The sequence below is a fragment of the Thyridium curvatum genome, assembly GCF_004353045.1.
Source record: "Thyridium curvatum strain D216 chromosome Unknown NODE_8_length_716436_cov_74.480370, whole genome shotgun sequence".
NCBI classification, from domain to species: Eukaryota; Fungi; Ascomycota; class Sordariomycetes; order Thyridiales; family Thyridiaceae; genus Thyridium; species Thyridium curvatum.
Genome location: NW_022156763.1, coordinates 61,158 through 80,823, shown reverse-complemented (window position 1 = coordinate 80,823; position 19,666 = coordinate 61,158). Strand labels below are relative to the sequence as shown.

At 52.4% G+C, this 19,666-nt stretch overlaps 7 protein-coding genes across 7 annotated transcripts; 3 read left to right on the top strand and 4 right to left on the bottom strand.

Moving 5' to 3' along the window:
- Positions 1 to 225: 225 nt before the first annotated feature.
- On the top strand, positions 226 to 7,225 carry E0L32_001977 (uncharacterized protein; the record flags this gene model as incomplete). Its single annotated transcript, XM_031136115.1, has 3 exons — positions 226 to 3,178; positions 3,229 to 5,157; positions 5,211 to 7,225. 3 exons carry the CDS (start codon positions 226 to 228, stop codon positions 7,223 to 7,225), a joined length of 6,897 nt encoding a protein of 2,298 aa, XP_030989085.1.
- Positions 7,226 to 7,479: 254 nt separating this feature from the next.
- Positions 7,480 to 8,166, bottom strand: E0L32_001976 (uncharacterized protein; the record flags this gene model as incomplete). The annotated part of the gene is made up of 1 exon (XM_031136114.1): positions 7,480 to 8,166. The coding sequence occupies one exon, from the start codon at positions 8,164 to 8,166 to the stop codon at positions 7,480 to 7,482; it is 687 nt and encodes a 228-aa protein (XP_030989084.1).
- A 973-nt stretch (positions 8,167 to 9,139) lies between these two features.
- E0L32_001975 (uncharacterized protein) lies at positions 9,140 to 11,433 on the top strand (the record flags this gene model as incomplete). The annotated part of the gene is made up of 6 exons (XM_031136113.1): positions 9,140 to 9,201; positions 9,275 to 9,908; positions 9,976 to 10,054; positions 10,165 to 10,612; positions 10,685 to 10,829; positions 10,900 to 11,433. 6 exons carry the CDS (start codon positions 9,140 to 9,142, stop codon positions 11,431 to 11,433), a joined length of 1,902 nt encoding a protein of 633 aa, XP_030989083.1.
- A 693-nt stretch (positions 11,434 to 12,126) lies between these two features.
- On the bottom strand, positions 12,127 to 13,237 carry E0L32_001974 (uncharacterized protein; the record flags this gene model as incomplete). The annotated part of the gene is made up of 3 exons (XM_031136112.1): positions 12,127 to 12,683; positions 12,751 to 13,083; positions 13,144 to 13,237. 3 exons carry the CDS (start codon positions 13,235 to 13,237, stop codon positions 12,127 to 12,129), a joined length of 984 nt encoding a protein of 327 aa, XP_030989082.1.
- A 697-nt stretch (positions 13,238 to 13,934) lies between these two features.
- Positions 13,935 to 15,829, top strand: E0L32_001973 (uncharacterized protein; the record flags this gene model as incomplete). The annotated part of the gene is made up of 7 exons (XM_031136111.1): positions 13,935 to 13,958; positions 14,017 to 14,344; positions 14,426 to 14,671; positions 14,730 to 14,978; positions 15,033 to 15,176; positions 15,236 to 15,591; positions 15,659 to 15,829. The coding sequence occupies 7 exons, from the start codon at positions 13,935 to 13,937 to the stop codon at positions 15,827 to 15,829; spliced, it is 1,518 nt and encodes a 505-aa protein (XP_030989081.1).
- A 363-nt stretch (positions 15,830 to 16,192) lies between these two features.
- E0L32_001972 (uncharacterized protein) lies at positions 16,193 to 16,684 on the bottom strand (the record flags this gene model as incomplete). The annotated part of the gene is made up of 1 exon (XM_031136110.1): positions 16,193 to 16,684. The coding sequence occupies one exon, from the start codon at positions 16,682 to 16,684 to the stop codon at positions 16,193 to 16,195; it is 492 nt and encodes a 163-aa protein (XP_030989080.1).
- Positions 16,685 to 17,535: 851 nt separating this feature from the next.
- Positions 17,536 to 19,393, bottom strand: E0L32_001971 (uncharacterized protein; the record flags this gene model as incomplete). Its single annotated transcript, XM_031136109.1, has 4 exons — positions 17,536 to 17,884; positions 18,093 to 19,143; positions 19,208 to 19,285; positions 19,345 to 19,393. 4 exons carry the CDS (start codon positions 19,391 to 19,393, stop codon positions 17,536 to 17,538), a joined length of 1,527 nt encoding a protein of 508 aa, XP_030989079.1.
- Between the last annotated feature and the right edge of the window lie 273 nt (positions 19,394 to 19,666).

Here is a 19,666-nt window from a genome sequence, read left to right as displayed (position 1 = left end):
ATATCCGTTTGTTGATTGGCCACTCGTGAGCATCTAGACTTTTCTAAGTGCTGTTTGTCTTGCTCTATGACTGGTCTGTGTCATTCGCCCTTCAATCCCAAGTTCTTGAATCCCTCAGCTTATAAAAGCGCATGGCCAGCTTTCTCTAACCTGGCCATTTAATGCTTCCTCATCATCCATCCTGAACTACATTGAACATTGAATGATACTGAATCCCTCACAACCATGGTGTCGTCGAATGACAAGCGCAAGACAGACCTTCTACCGGGTCTCTTTCGAGCGACAATCTATGGCAAGCGTCAAATCGCGACCATAAAGGATGCCAAGTTGTTCCTGGAGTCTCTCCAGAACGAAGATCCCCCCAGCCTCTGCATCGAAAAGCTTCTATCTAGCCCCTCGGGGCTCAACTGCGTCGCCCAGTCCGTGCGAATAGACCTTTCGGCTTCTTTTGCCCGCGATCACACATTGAAGCTGCTTGCCTACTTGTCGGACCCTGGAGTTGAAGCCCTTGCGGATGGTCTCTTGCTCAAACAAGTTCTTGAGGCTCTCGCGCAGCCACCGACAATGTGGAGGCGTCTCGTGGATCTCTGTCTGCAGCAAGAGATCCAGGGAGATGACCTCGCCCCATTCGCCTGGATCCTTGTCCAACTTGTCTCGTCTTCTTTGACACTGGCAGAGAAGAGCATCCTTGATGATGCGCGCTCTGTAATCGCCAGCGGCATTCTCAGCCAGTCGTCTTCCCATGTCGTCCGTGAATTTGGGTACAAACTTGTCAAGCTGGTCCAGTTGACAAGCTCCGCCACCCACATCCATTCTTCTCAATGCGCCACCCCAGGCGGACGGCATGACAATGACTTCGCCAACTTCCGCGACATTGCAATCTACCCCACCACCGACGAGTTGCTATCGACTAAAACGCCATTCTATCGAACTGCCGACGAGGTGTTCGAAGTTGGGGAGGACGCTCGCGAAGGTGTTCTCATTGACAATCAGTTCCGCTTACTGAGAGAGGACATGCTTGCTGAGCTGCGTGAGGATATGCAAATTGCCACCGGGCGAAAGAAGAGCAAGAGGAAGCCCTTGGTTCTCGGAGGGCTTGTTCCGGTTGGCCTCGATCTTGAGGCCAAAGGTCGCAACAAGCCATGTACTCTGGCCGTTAGGTGCCACGCTGGACTCGAGCAACTCAAGAAGTTGGAGACCGGTCGACGGAAGAAATATTTGTCGGACCACCCCAGTCTTCTTAAACACCAGGCCTTTGGGGTTCTATACCGTGGAGATGAGGTCTACGGATTCGCTTTCGTGGAGCGAGATGTCGACAGACTCTGCAAATCTCCACCAGAGGTGCTCCTTCAATTCACGGAAGAAGTGTCTTTCCGAAAAGCCCTTTCGGCTTTGAAAGTACCGCAAGACATCCGATTCACCCTGGTGGGCACTCCTGTGTTTGCGTACGAACCAGTCTTGCGGGGTCTCAAGGAGATCAGAGAACTTCCGCTTGAGGATGTCCTACTCAACCTTGAAGATCGGACGACGGACTTCACACCAGCATCCGGGGTCCTTACTATCATCAGAAGGCTTGAATCGGGTTCCAAGACTGTTTACCTCGGTGCTCAATGCTCTGCTGATGGGCTTCACCGATCTGGCCGACAGCAGGTCGAGTTTGACGACTCGCAGCGTGTCTCTTTGATCAATGCACTCTCCAGTCCTGTATCAATCATCCAGGGACCTCCCGGAACTGGCAAATCCTTTATTGGCGCCCAGATCGCCAAGTGCCTGTATCAATCGTCCGAGTCGAGGATTCTTGTCATCACGTACACGAATCATGCTCTGGACCAGTTTCTTGAGGATCTGATCAAGACTGGAATACCCGAATTTGCGATAGTACGCCTAGGATCCCGCTCCAAATGCACGGACGCCACAAGACCTCTTATTCTGTACGATCAAATGCACAACTATCGTCGTCCAAAGTCTGCATGGGACCTGATCAACCTGGCCAAAGAGGAGCTGAGAGAACTGAGCGAACGCCTTGAGCAGTCATTCAAAGAATATCGAAATTTCTCGCTCGCATGGCCTGTCATTGAGGAGCACCTAGAGTTCTCAGAAAACGATTTTGTTTTCCTCGAAGCACTTCAAATACCAGAGCAGGATGGCAATTGGAAGGTAGCTGGAAACAAAGGGAAGGGCAATGTCAAGCCTTCATACCTGTTCAATCGGTGGATGCTGGGTCAAGATGCTGGTGCTTTCCGGACTAGGCTTCCCCAGAGATCTGGATTCATATGGACAATGGACAAGGCCTTGCGACACGCTCATGTGGATAGATGGAAGCAAGAAATTTTGGGTAAGCGCCTTGATACGCTCCAGGAGCTGTTCCGCCAGTACAAGGAAACGCACGAGAAGCTTGAGACGATGTTCAAGGAGGGAGACGTGCATACCTTGAAGAACAAACGCATCATTGGGTGTACAACGACCGCGGCCTCGAAATATGCTGGTATCATCCGTCAGGCAGCAGCTGATGTCGTCCTCGCGGAAGAGGCCGGCGAGATTCTGGAGAGCCATATCTTGACAAGTGTGTCCAGTTCAGTCAAGCAGCTTATTCTCATTGGCGACCACAAGCAACTGCGGCCCAAGATCAACAATTATGCCTTGAGTGTCGAGAAGGGAGCTGGTTTTGACCTCAACCGATCGCTCTTTGAGCGACTGATTCGGCAAGATGCTCCATTCTGGACATTGCACAAGCAGCATCGCATGGTTCCAGAGATATCTCGGCTCCCAAGAGAAATGACCTATCCGGACTTGGTCGATGGACCGAAAACGGGGAGTCGAGCACCACTTCGCGGAGTCCGGGATCGAGTCATCTTCATTCACCACGACAAATTAGAAGCTGAGGATAGCGACTTGATCGACCGGAGGGACCCAGACGCGAAGTCAAGCAAGATGAACGCTTTTGAGGGTCAGATGGTCCTCAAGTGTGTTCGCTACCTTGCGCAACAGGGCTACAAGACCGAGCACATGGTCGTACTGACTCCGTACTTGGGCCAACTGCGACTTCTACTTGATATGCTCAAATCCGAACATGACCCTATCCTGAATGATCTGGACTCGTTCGAGATGATTCGAGCAGGCCTTCAAACAGAAGCGGGGGCAAAAGTCGACAAGAAGCCGCTCAGGATATCCACCATTGGTACGATTCCAATACCTGATTATCTTTGGATTATTACTAATGTCGAGTAGATAACTATCAGGGAGAGGAGAGCGATATTGTCATTGCATCTCTCACAAGAAGTAACAAAGACGCGAATATTGGGTTCATGCAAGCTCCCGAACGTCTTAACGTCCTGGTCTCACGAGCCCGAGATTGCCTCATCATGATCGGTAACTCGGAGACCTTCATGAAGAGCAAGCGCGGCAAGGAAACCTGGTGTCGATTCTTTGAGCTTCTCAAAGCCAAAAGTCAGTTGTACGACGGACTGCCAGTACGCTGTGAGCGTCATCCAGAGAGGACAGCGGTCCTGAGTGACCCCAGTGACTTTGATAAATTCTGCCCGGATGGAGGATGTGCCGAGCCATGCAACATGCCCTTCAAGTGCGGTCAGCACAAGTGCGAACTCCGATGTCACCGAGTTTCCGACCACTCCAAAATCGAGTGCACGCGGTTGGTGAAGAGAACGTGCAAACGAGGACACCAGACCAGCATCCGATGTAGCCAGACAGGCGCAAAATGCGCCAAATGTGTACAGGAAGACATTGCGCAGGAGCGCAGACTCAAGAGAGATCTCCAACTTGAGGAAGTTCGCCTCAGACGCGAGACTGCCTACCGATCAGAGCTAGAGAAGCTGCAAGATGAGGCCTATCATCTGCGTCTTACTATCAAGTGTGAGATGGAAGCGGAAGAGCAGAAGAAGACACTACAGCAACAGCGGGCAGATATTGATGGTTTGAAGGCAACAGCTCTCAGGACCCGTCAGCAGAAGCAAAAAGAGGCACAAATCCAAGCGACCAAAGCAAGTATCCCAACAAATCGTCCGAGTGAAGACTGCCTCGAACATCCGAGCGGTGCAAGGCAGGAATGGGAAGAGATAAAACGGACGGATTTGGCGGTCTGCAAGGCGCTTGACAGTCTGATGGAAATGATTGGGCTTGAAGGCGTCAAAGAATCATTCCTCGGTGTGAAGAACCGAGTCGACACAGCCATACGTCAGAATATCTCCCTGAAGAAAGATCGGTTCAACTGTTCCCTCCTCGGCAATCCAGGCACCGGCAAAACAACCGTCGCACGTCTATACGCCGAATTGCTCACTTCCGTCGGCGCCATACCGGGTAGTTGCTTCAAAGAAACCACTGGCTCGAGTCTCGCAAATGGGGGTATTACTGGATGCGAAAAGCTCATTGATGAGATCCTCACGGATGGAGGCGGTGTCTTGTTCATCGACGAAGCGTATCAGCTCACATCCGGCAACTCCTATGGCGGTGCTGGTGTTCTTGATTATCTCCTACCCAAGATTGAGGAGCTAGTTGGCCAGGTTGTTTTCGTCCTTGCCGGGTACAACAAGCAGATGGAGTCCTTCTTCGCCCATAACCCGGGCTTGCCGAGTCGTTTCCCGATCGACATGAAGTTTGATGATTATAGCAATGAAGAGCTCCTCTCCATTCTCGGGCTCAAGATCGGACAGAGATTCTCGAACCGAATGCAGTGTGAAGATGGCCTCCGGGGTCTCTACTGCCGCATCGCTTCGCAAAGAATCGGGCGAGGTCGCGGTCGTGAAGGGTTCGGGAACGCTAGGGCTGTGGAGAATGTGCTGACGCGAATCCTGAACCGTCAAGCGATGCGGTTGCGGCGAGAGCGCAAAGCTGGTAAGAAGCCGGATGACATGTGGCTGACAAAAGAGGACCTGATCGGGCCAGAACCTTCCGGCGCACTATCCACCTGTACGGCCTGGAAGAAGCTCCAGAGCCTGATCGGACTGGGTACTGTGAAGGAGGCTGTCAGAGCTCTTTTAGACAGCGTACAGCACAATTATGACCGGGAGCTTGCCGAGCAGCCCCTTGTCGAATACTCGTTGAACAAGATATTCCTGGGATCTCCAGGCACCGGCAAGACCACGGTCGCAAAGCTGTACGGGGAAATTCTTTCGCATCTCGGCTTGCTGTCAAGATCGGAAGGTAGGAAATCCCCGGACTGGATGCAATTCTCATGGAAACTAATGCGGTGTTAGTTGTGGTGAAAAACCCGTCGGACTTCGTTGGGGGAGCTCTGGGGCAGTCTGAGCAGCAGACAAAGGGGATTCTTGCTGCATCGGTTGGCAAGGTGCTCGTGATCGACGAGGCTTATGGTCTGTATGGTGGCAGCGGAGGACAGTCTGGTTCGGTCAGTGACCCGTACAAGTCAGCGGTCATCGACACGATTGTGGCCGAAGTACAGAGCGTCCCAGGCGATGATCGCTGTGTCCTCCTGCTTGGATACAAGGACCAGATGGAAGACATGCTCCAGAATGTCAACCCAGGTCTTGCTAGGCGATTTCCCTTGGCCTCTGCGTTCGTCTTTGAGGATTTTACCGACGATGAGCTTCGAGAAATACTGGACCTCAAGCTTAAACATCAAGGGTTTGGTGCCACGAACCAGGCTAAGCAGGTCGCAATGGAGATGCTTCAGCGTGCTCGAAATCGACCTAATTTTGGCAACGCTGGCGAGATTGACATCATCTTGGACACTGCCAAAGCGCGACAACAGCGACGAATCTCGGGCAAACGACCAGCTTCTTCGACAACGTTCGAGGCAGTAGACTTTGATCCAAACTTCGATCGCGCGATGAGGTCTGAGACGAACATCAAGAAGCTTTTCGAAGGTGATGTCGGACGCGAACAGGTTATTGAGATACTTGAGGACTACCAGAGCATCGTCCGCAAGGTCAAGGATCTTGATATGGACCCAAAAGAGAACATACCTTTCAACTTCTTATTCCGGGGCCCCCCGGGTACTGGCAAGACAACCACAGCTAAGAAGATGGGCAAGTTCTTTTACGACCTGGGGTTTCTCGCCACAGCAGAGGTTATCGAGTGCTCCGCCTCTGATCTTGTCGCACAATATGTTGGCCAAACAGGGCCTAAAGTGCGGAACCGTCTCGACAATGCTCTAGGTCGTGTTCTTTTCATTGATGAGGCCTACCGTCTAGGGGAGGGTCATTTCGCAAAAGAAGCAGTCGATGAGCTTGTTGATTCAATCACCAAGTCCAAGTACAAAAAGAAGCTAGTGATTATCCTCGCCGGCTACGAAAAGGATATCAACCAGCTCATATCAACAAACACTGGTCTGAGCTCTAGATTCCCGGAGGTTATAGATTTCCGAGGTCTTTCACCCTCTGAATGTATTGACCTATTGACATCCTTGCTCCAAGCCCACAAGAAACGCCTTGCTGCAAAGGGCAAGACACTGGACTTGAGCGTGCTGGAGGAGCCCGATCCGACATTCACGGCCAAATTGTCCGGATATTTCTCTGAGCTTGCAAAGCAAGAAAGCTGGGGCAGCGCCCGAGACGTCAACACACTTGCCAAGGAAATCTTCAACAAGACCATCCTAGCCAAAGCTCCCGGAGCGGCTGGAAATATCTTGAAGGCAGAAGAGTCAACGGTCTATGCCGAGTTGGAGCGGATGTTTTCTGAGCGCACATTGCGCGAGCAGTCTTCGTCTTCAACCACTTCAATCTCCAACCGAGTGGAGCATCAGCTATTCCTTCCGAGACAGGTTGCCCCTACCATCACTGCTAAACCGCAGGCGGCCCACCGTAATGCTTGCGCGGCTCGTACTACCATAACTGCGGAGAACAGGAGTTCTGTAGAGCAGCCAGCTCCAGAGCATTCAAAGCCTCTTCTAGAGACTGGATGTGATGTCGCTCACGCCAAGTCTGTCCTAGACGCCAAACGCGACGCTGGGGTGAGCGACGCCGTGTGGGAGCAGCTGGAGAGGGACAAGCGGGCTCAGATTGCAAGGGAACAAGAATACGAGCGCCTGCTCGTGGCGCAACGAGAGGCTTCCGAAACCGACAGACGAGCGATTCTGGAGCGTCTATTGGAGGAAAAGAAGAGGCGAGAGGAGGAGAAAGCCATGCAAAAGAAGCTCATGATGATGGGACGATGCCCAATGGGATACGAGTGGATCAAGCAATCAGGCGGGTACAGATGTGCGGGTGGAAGTCATTTCGTGAGCGATAAGGATCTTGCCGCCAATTGTTGAAGGTGTGCCAAAGAAAGGGAGGAGAGAATTGATCATGTCACATACACCCAAAGCAGTCCTGTCTCTGCGGAGTGGGTGGTGCCACGCCCCATTACACTCTGAATATTTCCTCGTAACCATCATGCATGACTTGTTTAAGAATACATTCAATTCGATGGAAGAAGATTTCTGTTGTGACGCTGTGCCCATTCGCGAGAAGGCAACTTGGACCTTGAGCCTGCGACAACTGCAGATGAGACAAATGCGTCAGCGATTTATCGAGCCGAAGAAACTATTAGCAGCGAAGGACAGCACGAGGATTGGTAACGAGAGGGACGTAGACAAGCGCACTGACCGAGACGAGCATACTGACAGATCATGTCCTTTTCGTCAGAAAACTTTAGGCCACAGAGCCGGAGATGTACCATTCCACTCTCGTTCCTCAGAGGATCCGTGGTGAAGGTAGGCGATTTGCAGCTTTCATTGGGGCATCGAAGTGTAAAGAGCCCACGAAACCGATCCATCTCGTACTCGAACACCCATAAATGCCGCCGTTCGACGTCGATCTGGGTTATACAGGGTTGGGCAGTAGGTCTGTTTTCACTTGGGTGTGGCGATAATGGCGGAGGCTCGGAGACAGCCGTCGTAGACTCGCGGCCAAATCTCACGTAGGCGTCGTCAAAGACATATATGTCCACTGTATTGAGCTGGAACTCGGGCTTCGTGCAAAGGCGCTCGCCGATGGCCGGGGTGGACTCCGCAGCCTTCTTGATCAAAGCTTCGCGGCGTCGGTGGGCATTTTCAAGCCGGGTACTGCGCTCCTTGAGCAGTCTGCGTATGCCGGCCTCGAACTTGTCCTCTGTGGCTTGGTGAAAGGCTTGGATTCGAGCCCATTCCGCCTTAATAGTGCTTGGTATTTCCATTGGTGGAGGTGACGTGGTCCGAGTTTGCCGAGTCTTCATTTCTGAAAGGTTCGAAGATAAGAGAGAAAGAGCTTTTGTCTTCAAGGTAGCGCCAGCACTGAGATTTGAAGCTTGATATTGTTAGGGAGTGGTGGTCTGTTACGCAGGGATTAGTTGATTAATCAATGGTCAAGTACCAGCGTAGGAGGACAAATAGAAGTAACACCAACAGGTAAATGCCCTTTGGTCTCCTTGAGCACCGTCTGGCATGTTCAGCAGATGAAAATGTATCCGGCGTCCATGTTAGTCAACAAGAGTAGTCAGCGAAAATCGTCCTGGAAAAGGGTGCTTCAGACGAGAAGAATGGCCATTATTTGCCTCTGGTGTGTGGATGAAAGGCACGCGAAGAAACGGTGGCTGGTCCACAGAGGCCTGGCGAGTACCTAGCGACCGAAACTCCTGCATCGAGATTCAAGTTGTTGGGCCCAGCAGCTGCTTGCAAGGGTTTGGCGCCACTTTGTGTTCATTGGCTGCCTCCGGGTTGCCTATCCTTCATTACCAGTCAGGGTGGTAGAACTAATTCCTGCTCATACTTCATTACGGAATAGTTAGTGGTGGCATCCCGCATGTGAAAAATTTGCTTCGTACTAGGGTCTGGGGATGCGAACCAACAGCACTCATGACCGGGAATGGATTGGCTGGTAATTTTGTAGGCCGCATGGCTCACACTGAACAGCTGCACAGCTCCCAAAAAAGGAGGACGGCAAAAAGACGAACGAAACGAGGAGCTCAGAGACCAAAGCACCATGCAGTGGGGCATGTCTCAAAACCTGGACCGCGTACTGCAATCGTGATGAGCCCTGGGCTGCTCTGTCGTGATTTGGTCTTTTTGGATGTGAGAAGAAGTTTCCCAACAGGTATCCTTTGGGAATCGAGTCTCTCTGTCCTCTTCAAGTCCTCTGTCTAGTGTGGGACTAGATGCATTCAACTTTTGGCCTCGTTTTACTGCCCACAGATCCAACCTTGTCGCAAGATGTCACGCCGAAGGGTAGCACGGTCCAAGCCTGCTGCCACCGTGTGCCCCCCAAGAGATGTGTAAGTCTTTCTATCGAACATGTTTACAGAGAGACTCAAGCTATCTGATACTGACAAGAATCTTCTAAATTAGTGTTCTAGGTGTAGATACGGGCAGCACAAGCCTTAGAGCGACTTTTATAGATCCCATTGACCCGAGCTTCATCTACCACCTTCAGAACAACGAATCCTCCAGCCGTGACAAACGCTATAACACTGGAGACTTCGCTACGGATATCTATCCCTTTGACGATGGCCCTCTGTATCCAAGCCACGACACCAGGCCCTTCAAGGATCGCAGATCAACCCCAGCGAAATCCGCTCTCTACATCGTGGCCGGGGCCGAGGAGAATGTTCTCGATCAGTACCCGATGCTGGATGCGCTCAGGACGAGAGCACAGGAAGATCCATCTTTCCGCACACGTCTTGAGGAAGGATTAGTCCTCATGTTTTCCGAATTGTGGAGGAAGTTGCAGGCCACCTGCCATCGGCGCAACTTTCGCATCTCGACAGTTGCATTGTCCGTTCCAACACAGTGGAGAGAAAATTTCGAGATCAAGTACAGGGAGATAATCGTACGAGCATTCGGCTTAGCCCCAGAGAAGGTAATATTTGAAACAGAGGCACTGTCCATCGCCCATTATCTACTCCGGCAATATTCCGACTTGATGATCCTCCACGGGGAACCGGCCTACGTTCTGTTCCTGGACTTCGGCGGCCAGAGCATGGTTAGTCAACGACACGCAGCTGGAAATCTTATCTCCAGCGATGAAGCTCACTGCTGTCTCTATGCAGAATCACTGTACGTTCTACGTCGTAGCCAACTCGGACAACCCTGACGATCGCGTCATCTACCGTGTTGGGGACGCTGGAGGTGAGTAGCATACACTCTTTATCTCTCTGACGAAGTGATCCTCTTTCTTCAGACCGCTTTATATCCTTTTCATTACGTTATACTGTACTCTCTAATGCAACCGATTGCAGGTGTTGCCGGGGGCAGTGAGCACTGGGAATACCGGATCTGTGACTGGTGGCTGGGACAGCAACGAAACCTACACTTATTTCCTGACACCCCACGGGCTGTCAATGACCTGCGCGACAGGTTGAACGAGTTGAAGAGAGAAGTCGACGTCAATGGCAGAATGGATTTCTTGCTCAATGAAGGGGATGCACTCCACGGCACTGTCTACAGAGTTTCGATTGCCAGCAACATTGTCAGGGACAAATTTGACGAGGCACTCGGCCCCCCGCTCGAAGTGGCCGAGGAGCAGATCAGATGTCTTGCCGAGTTCAACAAGGCAGTCACGAGGGTGATCGTGTCTGGCGGGACATCTCATATCAAACATCTACAGGGCATCCTACGACAGGCCTGCAGGTCCAATGGTATTCCGGACCCGCATTTTGTGCGGCCAGAGTGGAATGTCAATTACGAGTAGGTTTGGGGCGTGATGGAAGATGGCTGACCGGATGAAGCACCCTTACTGACAGACTCCAACCATCACAGGTCGTCCATGATTGCGGCGGGCGCTGCGTACATTCAGGAGAACACATTGACGGTTAAGAGTTTCATGGATCGAGGAGCGGCGTTCGGATTCCAGCCGGTGAGGAATGGTGTGGCGGAGAATAACGCATACATTGCCCTGGACGCGGTTCGCAGCCCCTCCACCTCCGTTGTCAATCAGTGCCAATAACAACTGACGCGTGACTATTCGATGACAGTCAAGCAAGAGCTACAAGTACAGGTTCGACTCATCACAAGAAATTAGCGAAATCCGAATCGTCTGCAACCCGTTCTGCGGCTTGGATCACACTCGAATCCAAAAGCGTCGTGGAGCTGCGAGAGCATCCCGACCGCGAAGACCTACATTCCCAGTGCAGGGTTGCTACGATGTCATGATCATACCCGTCGACAAAACCCAAGGTCGCTGGCAATATAGCTTACAGTGGACAGGCGAATTGGACAGTCTCAGCTCAGTGCGTTTAATGGTGCTAAGGACCGGAACATTGGGGGTGGAGGTGGTTGGGAACAAGGCGTTCCCAGTCTACGTTGACAAAGCGCAGGGCTGCGTTCACTTCGGGGGAATGTTCACTGATCCGGACAACCCTCATCTACCCCTGCCAAATGAGCAACAACGCCTCGAGATACTCTCGGATTCTGAGAGCGACCAGGAGAGCCAGGATGGCCTCGAGGATGGCTTCGAGGATGGGTTTGTTGGTTCCGACACGACGAGCGTGGGCTTTGGGAGTGCATGATTAGCGGCAAATGGATGCCGAATGATACAAGAATTCTTATCATTCACAAGACATGCATTACATTGACGCACGATCCTTGGCCGCTGAATGGGCACGGAATGGTCCCCGGACCACCCAGCGACGCACAGACAGTGATCTGCCAGCGAACAGGGATCCTGGCCGTATTTGCTTTTTTTCCGAACCAGTCATTTACTGGGTTAAATGAAAACAAGGCTCTCACCGAAAATGACAAGGGTGACCGCGCCGCAAGTCGTAGAGGGCTCTCCCTTTGCTCCCCATCCCAGTAGTTGACCCAAAAACTTTCAAAAGCATGATGAGCATGTTGCACCAGTCGCAGACAGCGCTGCCTCCCCATGTCAGGAGCACCTGTGAGACCGGCGGGTTCGTTCCCCGACCGCCCCCCTGCATATCCATTGAATCAAAACCAATCAGCACAAGAGAGCGATAACAAATAGCTGGAAGCATTCAATGCTGGGCAATCTCGGATGAAACTTATTGCAACGGTGGCTTGCATTAGACAGGTGTTGTGCAACCACGGCCCAGGACGCCCAACATGGCCGCAAAGTTTTTCTGACTCACGCTGCTCAAACCGGGACACCTGCTGCACATCCCGTAAAGCACGCCAGCTACGAACGAGCCTATCGGATCGTTCCGTGAGGGTGAGACAAATGCAGTTCTTTTCCATTCGAGTTACTACAATATTGCGATAGCATTGGGAGGCGTCGCGACCCCGCCATAGACATGCAGGGGGGCGCTGGTGAGCATGAATGACCACTTCCCAGCCTCTCGACAGGCATCGGCCAGCTTCTCCAAGTTCCAGAGCTCCCCAAGCGGTGAGCCCCAGTGACCAAGCAACCAGTCATGCAGGCGCACCTTGCCAGGAGTGGAAAACGGGATGGGCGTCAGCTCGAACCCAAGGGTGTCGGTGGCCACAGCAGCAAAGTGGTGGTTCCACAGCCACCGTACCGAGTCCATCGACGCTTCTACACCGATGAAAGCGGCCCTCTCGTTGGACCTGGCAAGTTCTTCCTCGCTTGCTGCCGCGTGCCATGCAGTGTACCCTGTGCGGAGGAGCAGGATGTCGCCTGGCCGGAAGTTGGTCCCCTGGTGTGCGGCCACCGCATCCAGTTCCTCGATGGTAATGGCGAACTCCGTGTTCACAGGTGCAGGAGGCTGGCCAGTCTCCCTGCGCCAAGCCTCGTAATCCAGCAGGACGCCACGACCAACAATGCCGCCTCTCTCGACCCAATCTATTGTCAGACAACGGAGTTAACATCCGTCCCCAACACTGTTGCCTATCAGACAATTATGACTTACTCTGCGTGCCGAGCCTTCCGGTCCTGTCATTGAGAATTTCTTGGTGTTTCATCCCTCCGTAGTATGTCGCAGAGTCCTGCAGCCCTCCGTGCCTGAGCCCATCCCATTGGGAGCTACTCTGTGTGTTGAACGACAGCAGGTCATCGTGCAGGTGACACTCGTAATACGATCCACGAAGCTTCTCCTTGAAGTCGACAATCTTTTGCTGGAATTGTTCACGGCCACAGCCGAGATGTTTGAAGTAGTCCAGTCGGAGGTCCAGTTGCACAGAGATGCCCTTCTGGACTTCCTTGGCCGCTTCTCGGACCACGTCCGGCGTGAGGAAGTTGAGTGCTATTCCACCCGGTCAGTATCACGTCAATAACCAGACCAATGGTCCCCAGGAGATCGTACTGCCTAATTGATCATCTTTCCCCCACAAGCCCCAAGCACAGCCTTGCGGCTGCCCCTCGACCTTGGGCAGGGAGTCAAAGTCAGGATAAGCCATCTATACAGTTGCACAGTCGTTTACTTGCCTAGGGTTCAACAACTTCCGTACACAGCATTCCCTTTGTCTGCCCATTCGACTTTTCCGACGCCCTGACTGCCTCCCGGGCGGGGTAGTCTTCTACCTAGGCTAACGTGGTCTCCCGATCACCAGATGGGTTAGTTTTCGCAGCCATCTCCACACGACTAGCCGGCTTTTTGCGGCCTTTTATTTCCGATCTTCGGCCGCAAAGTAATCTAGCGTCGGACAACATCCACCGACAGCACAGACAAACGTTGTACGAATACAGCAAGACATCTGAACTTTTGTCTCTTGGTTCGACACTGGTGTTAAGTTTGTTCAGAGCAAAAGGGCAGATGAGATCGGTCTAGAAAGCATGCGCGCACCAGGAACCGGTGCCTTTAGCGCTAGATCTTATCTGATCATCTTGCGGAGAAACGAACGATCGGCGGAAACCCGTCTCTCCCCAAAGAACATGATCATCTCGACAGTTGATCCCCTGCTCCAAACCCCTCTTGCTTCCCCACAATGTCAGAATCCTCTCTGTAGCTCTATTTCATGACTAGTCTAGAATTCTTCCCTCCAGGAAATCTCGCATCTTCTGCACATTACAGGGAGTCAAACCTTGTTCCACTTTGATCGCCCCCGTTGATCGCCCCCGTTGAGCTTCTCTGCCAGCATCTGAAAGACTTGCAACATGGTGACCTTGTTCCAACTCGGTGTAGGTTCGGTTTGAGTTGAAACGCGTACAGCATAGAGAGTGCTGACCCCACGTGCAGTTGATATTATTTATCTGTCTGGGCAGCTTGACCTACGGGTACGGCAGCAGCATCATTGCGACCACGCTCGGGCAGCCGACGTTCATTGACTACTTTGATCTCGACAAGCGCTCAAACGCAAATGCCTTGATCGGGGCGATCAACGGCCTGTTCCAGGCTGGTGGCCTGTTTGGCGCCATCTCCGTGCTTTGGATCCCAGACAGATTCGGCCGCCGAATGGCGATCTTCGTCGGCGGTGTGTTTTGTGTCGTTGGAGGAGCTCTCCAGGCTGGTAGCGTCCACATCGGCATGTTCCTCGTGGCGAGATTCTTGTCTGGCTATGGGATCGGTAAGCTCATCGTGCTCACTCTCTGCTTCGCCTGGGATTAATCATTGTGATGATTCGGTCTCGTACTAACCTTATCTACAGGCTCACTAGTCACTCTGACACCACTCTACCAGAGCGAGGTGTCGCCGACCAACATCAGAGGTCTGCTTGTAGGAATGCACGGCGTCATGCTCTGCGTCGGCTACACGCTTGCCAGCTGGGTTGGTCTCGGCTTCTACTTCGTTCAGGGAACTTACAGCCAATGGCGGGGACCCCTGGCCATCCAGGTCCTCTTTCCCTTGCTGCTCTGTATGGGTGTCTTCTTTGTCCCCGAATCACCTCGCTGGCGTAAGTCTACGTGCAACCCCACTACATAGATATGCCAGTAACGATTATTGTTTTCTAGTGCTCGTGCAAGACGACCACGGCAAGGCCCAAACTGAGTTCAACAAAATCCATTCCGATCTGAAGAACCCCACTCAACAAAAGGTCCTCCAAGACGAGTTCCTCCTTCTTCGAGCCCAGGTCTCTCAGGAACTCAAGAACCGGGTTCCGTTATTGGACTTCTTTCGGCAAAAGTCTCTCCGCAAGCGATGCATAATTGGGTGGCTCACCTTTTTCGCGGGCCAGGGCACAGCGACATTGGTCATAAACAGTAAGGGGATCCCGCTGCGTGCTTTTCCGGGCTTTGAGCTGATTCACTCAACAGACTACGGACCATCTCTTTACGCCAGCTTAGGCTTTAATACTGTGCAGCAGCTTCTAATCCAGTGCGGATGGATTAGTGTTTGTCCTTTTGCCAACTTTGTCAACTCTCTTATCGTAGACCGAGTCGGCCGCACCAGGCTCCTGAGTAAGCCTCATATAGTCGTCGTACTTTCAAGTCATCATTTACTAATTGATCCCACGTAGTGTTCGGTCTCGGTGGATCTGTCGTAGCACTGATCGGCGAGTGCATTACAGTGGACATCTTCCAGAAGAATGGGAGCCGGAGTGTCGCTGGTGCTGCCGTCTTCTTCCTATTCCTGCACATCCTCTGCTTCGGATTGTCGTACGACGCAACAAGCTATGTCTACGGCAGCGAGATCTTCCCGAATCCGGTTCGAGCACGTGGACTCGGCATCTCGGTCACAGGCTTGTTTGTGGCTACCATTATCTTCCTCCAGTGCGCCCCGACCGCTTTTGCAGATATCGGCTGGAAATACTATACCGTGTTTATTGCCCTGAGCACGGTCATGATATTTGTTGTTGGCTTCTATTTCCCAGAGGTATGTTGTTCGCTCAGGAAGCATGGTACCCTGACGGCTTGGCATTGCTGACGGACTGGTGTGCCAGACCAACGGAAAATCCCTTGAGGACATAGCCGAGGTCTTTGGCGACGAGATTGCTCTGGAAGATGAGAACCTGGAGAACATCCATCGGCAATTCAAGATGACCAACTACAATGAGGGCTTGCTGGTTGATTTGATGGATAGGGAGAAGGTTGCTGGCACGAATGAGGCTTAAGAGAATGGCTGCAGCTGATCTGAAGACTGAACGAGCATTGCTCATGTAAGTTGGGTGAGGTCGGATGAGGATTATCGAGAAGCAGCTCTTGAGGTAGTTCGTTTCCATTGCTTGAAGCCCATGCTGCAAAAGCCGCAACGACCACTGTTTGACCCAACTTTATTTCTTACAAACTCATGGGGCAGTTCCATCTAATTAGCTAGTATTTCACATTGCTGCCCTCAACCTTTGGCCCAGCCTGCCATTCAAGAAATCCCTTCTTACACCACTATCTTCAATATCGTCACCCAAAAGCGGTATGCCCTCCCTTGGTCTAGTGCAGAGAACCTCAGTGATATTCATCCCGACAAATCTCATTTGATTTCATTCATTTCTTCGACAGAGGTATTTCGCATCCACTCCATACCCGCGAAGCTTCTCCGACAAAGCCGGCCCGACAGGACCAGGTACGAACCCGAACCGGGCCCAAAATGACGTCGTCCCGTAGACGGAAATCAGGCAGGTCTCGGGAAACTGCCGAGCGACTTTGAGGAGCCTGTCTACGCACTCGGCTGCGTGGCCCTGGCCCCGGAGTCTTTTCGAGACGGCGACGTCGTGAATGTAGTAAGCGTCCGCGTTGGCATCTATCGCTCCCAGTAAAGTGTCTAGAGTGGGCGGCTGGCCGCTGCGGATGGGGTGCGAGATTGTGTAGCCGCAGACCTTTTGCCCATCGACGAGGACCATGCAGCCTTGGGGGAAAAGCCTGATGCGTTCCGCGAACACGTCTTTGCTCTCCGGCAGATCGGTGTGGATCTCGTTGGAGACAAGTGCGATACCGTCGATATCGTTGATTGATGCATTACGCCAGGAAGCCATGGCAGGCCTGTGTTTCAGCGCGTCTCGCTCTGGTTCGCTGCAGATTAAGTGCAACTGTTCTCTTTTAGTTGAGAAGAGGAGTGAAACCATGAACCCACCTTCGCTGGTGGAAGAATCTAGCGTCTTGGTGCACGTGACAGTTTCGGCTCTCTGGCTTCACAGTCCCGCATTCCACGGGTCAAGTTGAGAGGTGGCTAACTTGGATCTCCCAATGAAGCTCAGCTATAGACACAAGAATGGCTACTTGAAAATGATTCGTTTTCTGGAAGGTCAGCTCCGACCCCCAGCCATGGAGTCAGGGAAGCCACCACATTGGCCTGAAGCATGATGCAGAGAAAGTTTTACTCTTGCAATTCCAGAAGACCGAGACCAAGTCTCGAGAAAGCTGGTTTTCTTGCTCAACCGCGCTTGTTCTCCCGGAGGGGGTCAACAGCTACAAGGAAGGGTGGGTTAATTCACTCGGGCTGTGCGAGCACGAGAAACAAACAATTCCATGAAAGATTCTACACCGCACGGGTGCCCTGCTTTTGCTGTTTATTTTATCACCATGACTTGGATCAAATTATGTTGATACTGCAAAGGTGTAACCCAGGGGCTTTGGCATCCACAAGGTCTCAACAGTGAAACTTTGCCGGAACACATATGTTGAATAAAAGCTCGCTGCTCTGGTCGACGTGTCAAGTTCAAGCCTAGACATTGTAGATTTAACTCGATGAAAGAGACAGTGCCTGCCGAACAATAGCATTACTAAAATAGCTCTAGATGAATCTACCCAGCCAACCCAAACATCCCTTCTTACATTGGACCCGTACCCTTCCCCAGAGATGGTCTAGCATCCCGACCTCAGTTAGTCAGGCTAATTCGGCTCTGTGATATTGTGTTTCCAGCTCCTGTGGTTCTCGCATCGGGTACTTTGCACCGCGATCCATGTTCCAAGCACTGTCGTGCTCTTGCGGTGTCTTCGACACATTTCCATACTCTTTGGAGGCGTAGTATTCGTCACCAGGGAGTTCTAAGCCTGGATAATGCGGGCTTTCATACTCCCTTTCTTTGGTGGGCGAAGCTTTGGCAGCGGCCTTGCGGCGCTTCCAGAGGAAGTAGAACAGGCCAATCAAGGCCAGCAGAGCTACACCGCCGATCGTGCCGCCGACAATGGTACCAGTCGACGAGCTTTTCTGTTCTTTTGGGGTGTTGGAGCTGCTAGGAATGCCTGAATTATCTTGGACATGAATGCCAGTTAGAGATGGCTCTGTAAAAGTCCAGGGGGCGAGAAGGTCTCACCTTGAACAAACAGCCCCTTCACTGCATTTGAGCTCCATTCCACCGACTTTAGCCCTCTGAGGAAGTCCCAATGTTAGCATCGACCCAAATCTAGTTGTGAAAGGGGAATGAGGTCATCATCGCTTACCCTCCCGCATACCACCGCTGAATGTCATCTGGCGTGTCATAGTCTGCCGCATTCGCATCATACGAGTCTCTCCAAGATAGTTGCTTCATGTCGAACACACCAATCCCAAGTGGCCACTGATCCGGGCCGGGCGGCCAGTTGAATGCCGCGCTCTCCCAGCCTCCTACTACAATCATCTGGCTGTTCCCGGCATGAGCGCAGGAATGTAGCTGGCGCGGTGGGCTAATCACGTTCGCCTGAGTCCAGTGGAACCCAGGTATCGTCAAGATGAAGAGGTCGTTGTACGCGTCTACGCTGTTGACTGCCGTATTTGTCCCACCGTAGACGAAGATCTCGTGCGTATCGTTCTTACCCGAGACACCGACTGCACAATGCAGGGTACGACCTCGCGGCACCGTCCCCGTCGTTGTCTGCCAGTACCACCTGTCGGCCTTGGGGTCATAAAATGTGATGTTGCTGAAGTCTGCCAGCTTCGGGAAGTCTATTGAAGTCGACGAGGTCTTTGCTCCGCCGAGGAAGAAGGCGAGATGATCTGTCTTGTTTCTGGGAGGCATGCATGTTCCTGCACCCCAGAGCCATCCGTACTGGGGCTGCAAAGCGGGGACGGCAGTCTTGTTTGACCATGTTCTCGAGTCCATCTCATAAGTGATCAGCCCCGACACCGGTATCTCTTTGCGGGGATCCGGAAAAAATTCATCAGTGTTCGATACGCCAAACCCACTAACAGACAATCCTATCTGCCCACAGCTTGTGTATAGCGCTCGTCCCGTGCGGTGAATTGCAGCGAAACTGTTCGCGCTGGCAGGCTGCTGCACACCCCATGTTCCGCCACCAAAGGAGTCGGGCGTGAAGGCCCATAATGATCGGTTCTTTGCTCCAGCTTCGTCTGCCCATGGCCCCTCGCCTCCCCAGCTGTAGATGGTCTTTCCATCTGGGCTGGGCCAAAGTGCGGGCTGCTTGACGGTTGGCGCTGAGCCCTTGTTGATGCTATTGAGCGGCGCGCTAGAGGTCTTCCAGGAGGATTTCAAGGGGAGAGATAGCGTCGAGTTGACTGACGGGATGGCAGAGGTTACCACACAAAGCGTGAACTGCGTTGAGCTAGAGTGAAGACTTACCCGGTCTTGAGATCACCTCGTCGCCCGCGATCTTGATCTCGCCCCCTTCGATGTACAAATAATCCCCCAACGCGGCCACTTCCAACAGCTATTAGCGATCATGGCCCGTCCCCAAACGACCACCCTGGGATACTTACCCGACGTGAATGCACGATAGAGAAACTTGTCTGCTGGAGGCGCATCCATCTTCAAAGACTGAAGTCGACTTGAACTAGCAGTCCTTGATCCTCACGAACATGAAGCTAACTGGGCTTGGAAAAGGTGCTGCTGTTCACAATATGGGCCATATCGCCGAGCTGAGTGAGGCAGAGAGAGCAGAGGGTGGTTTTGCATGATACAGAAGAATCCAGCGCTTGGACTGTCTGCTGTGTCACATTGGTCTGTTGGTTGTAAGATGCTATTCCATTCAATCCAGCCCCCAGGACCCCCTTTTCTAGCGTCTCGCGTCTCATGACACGA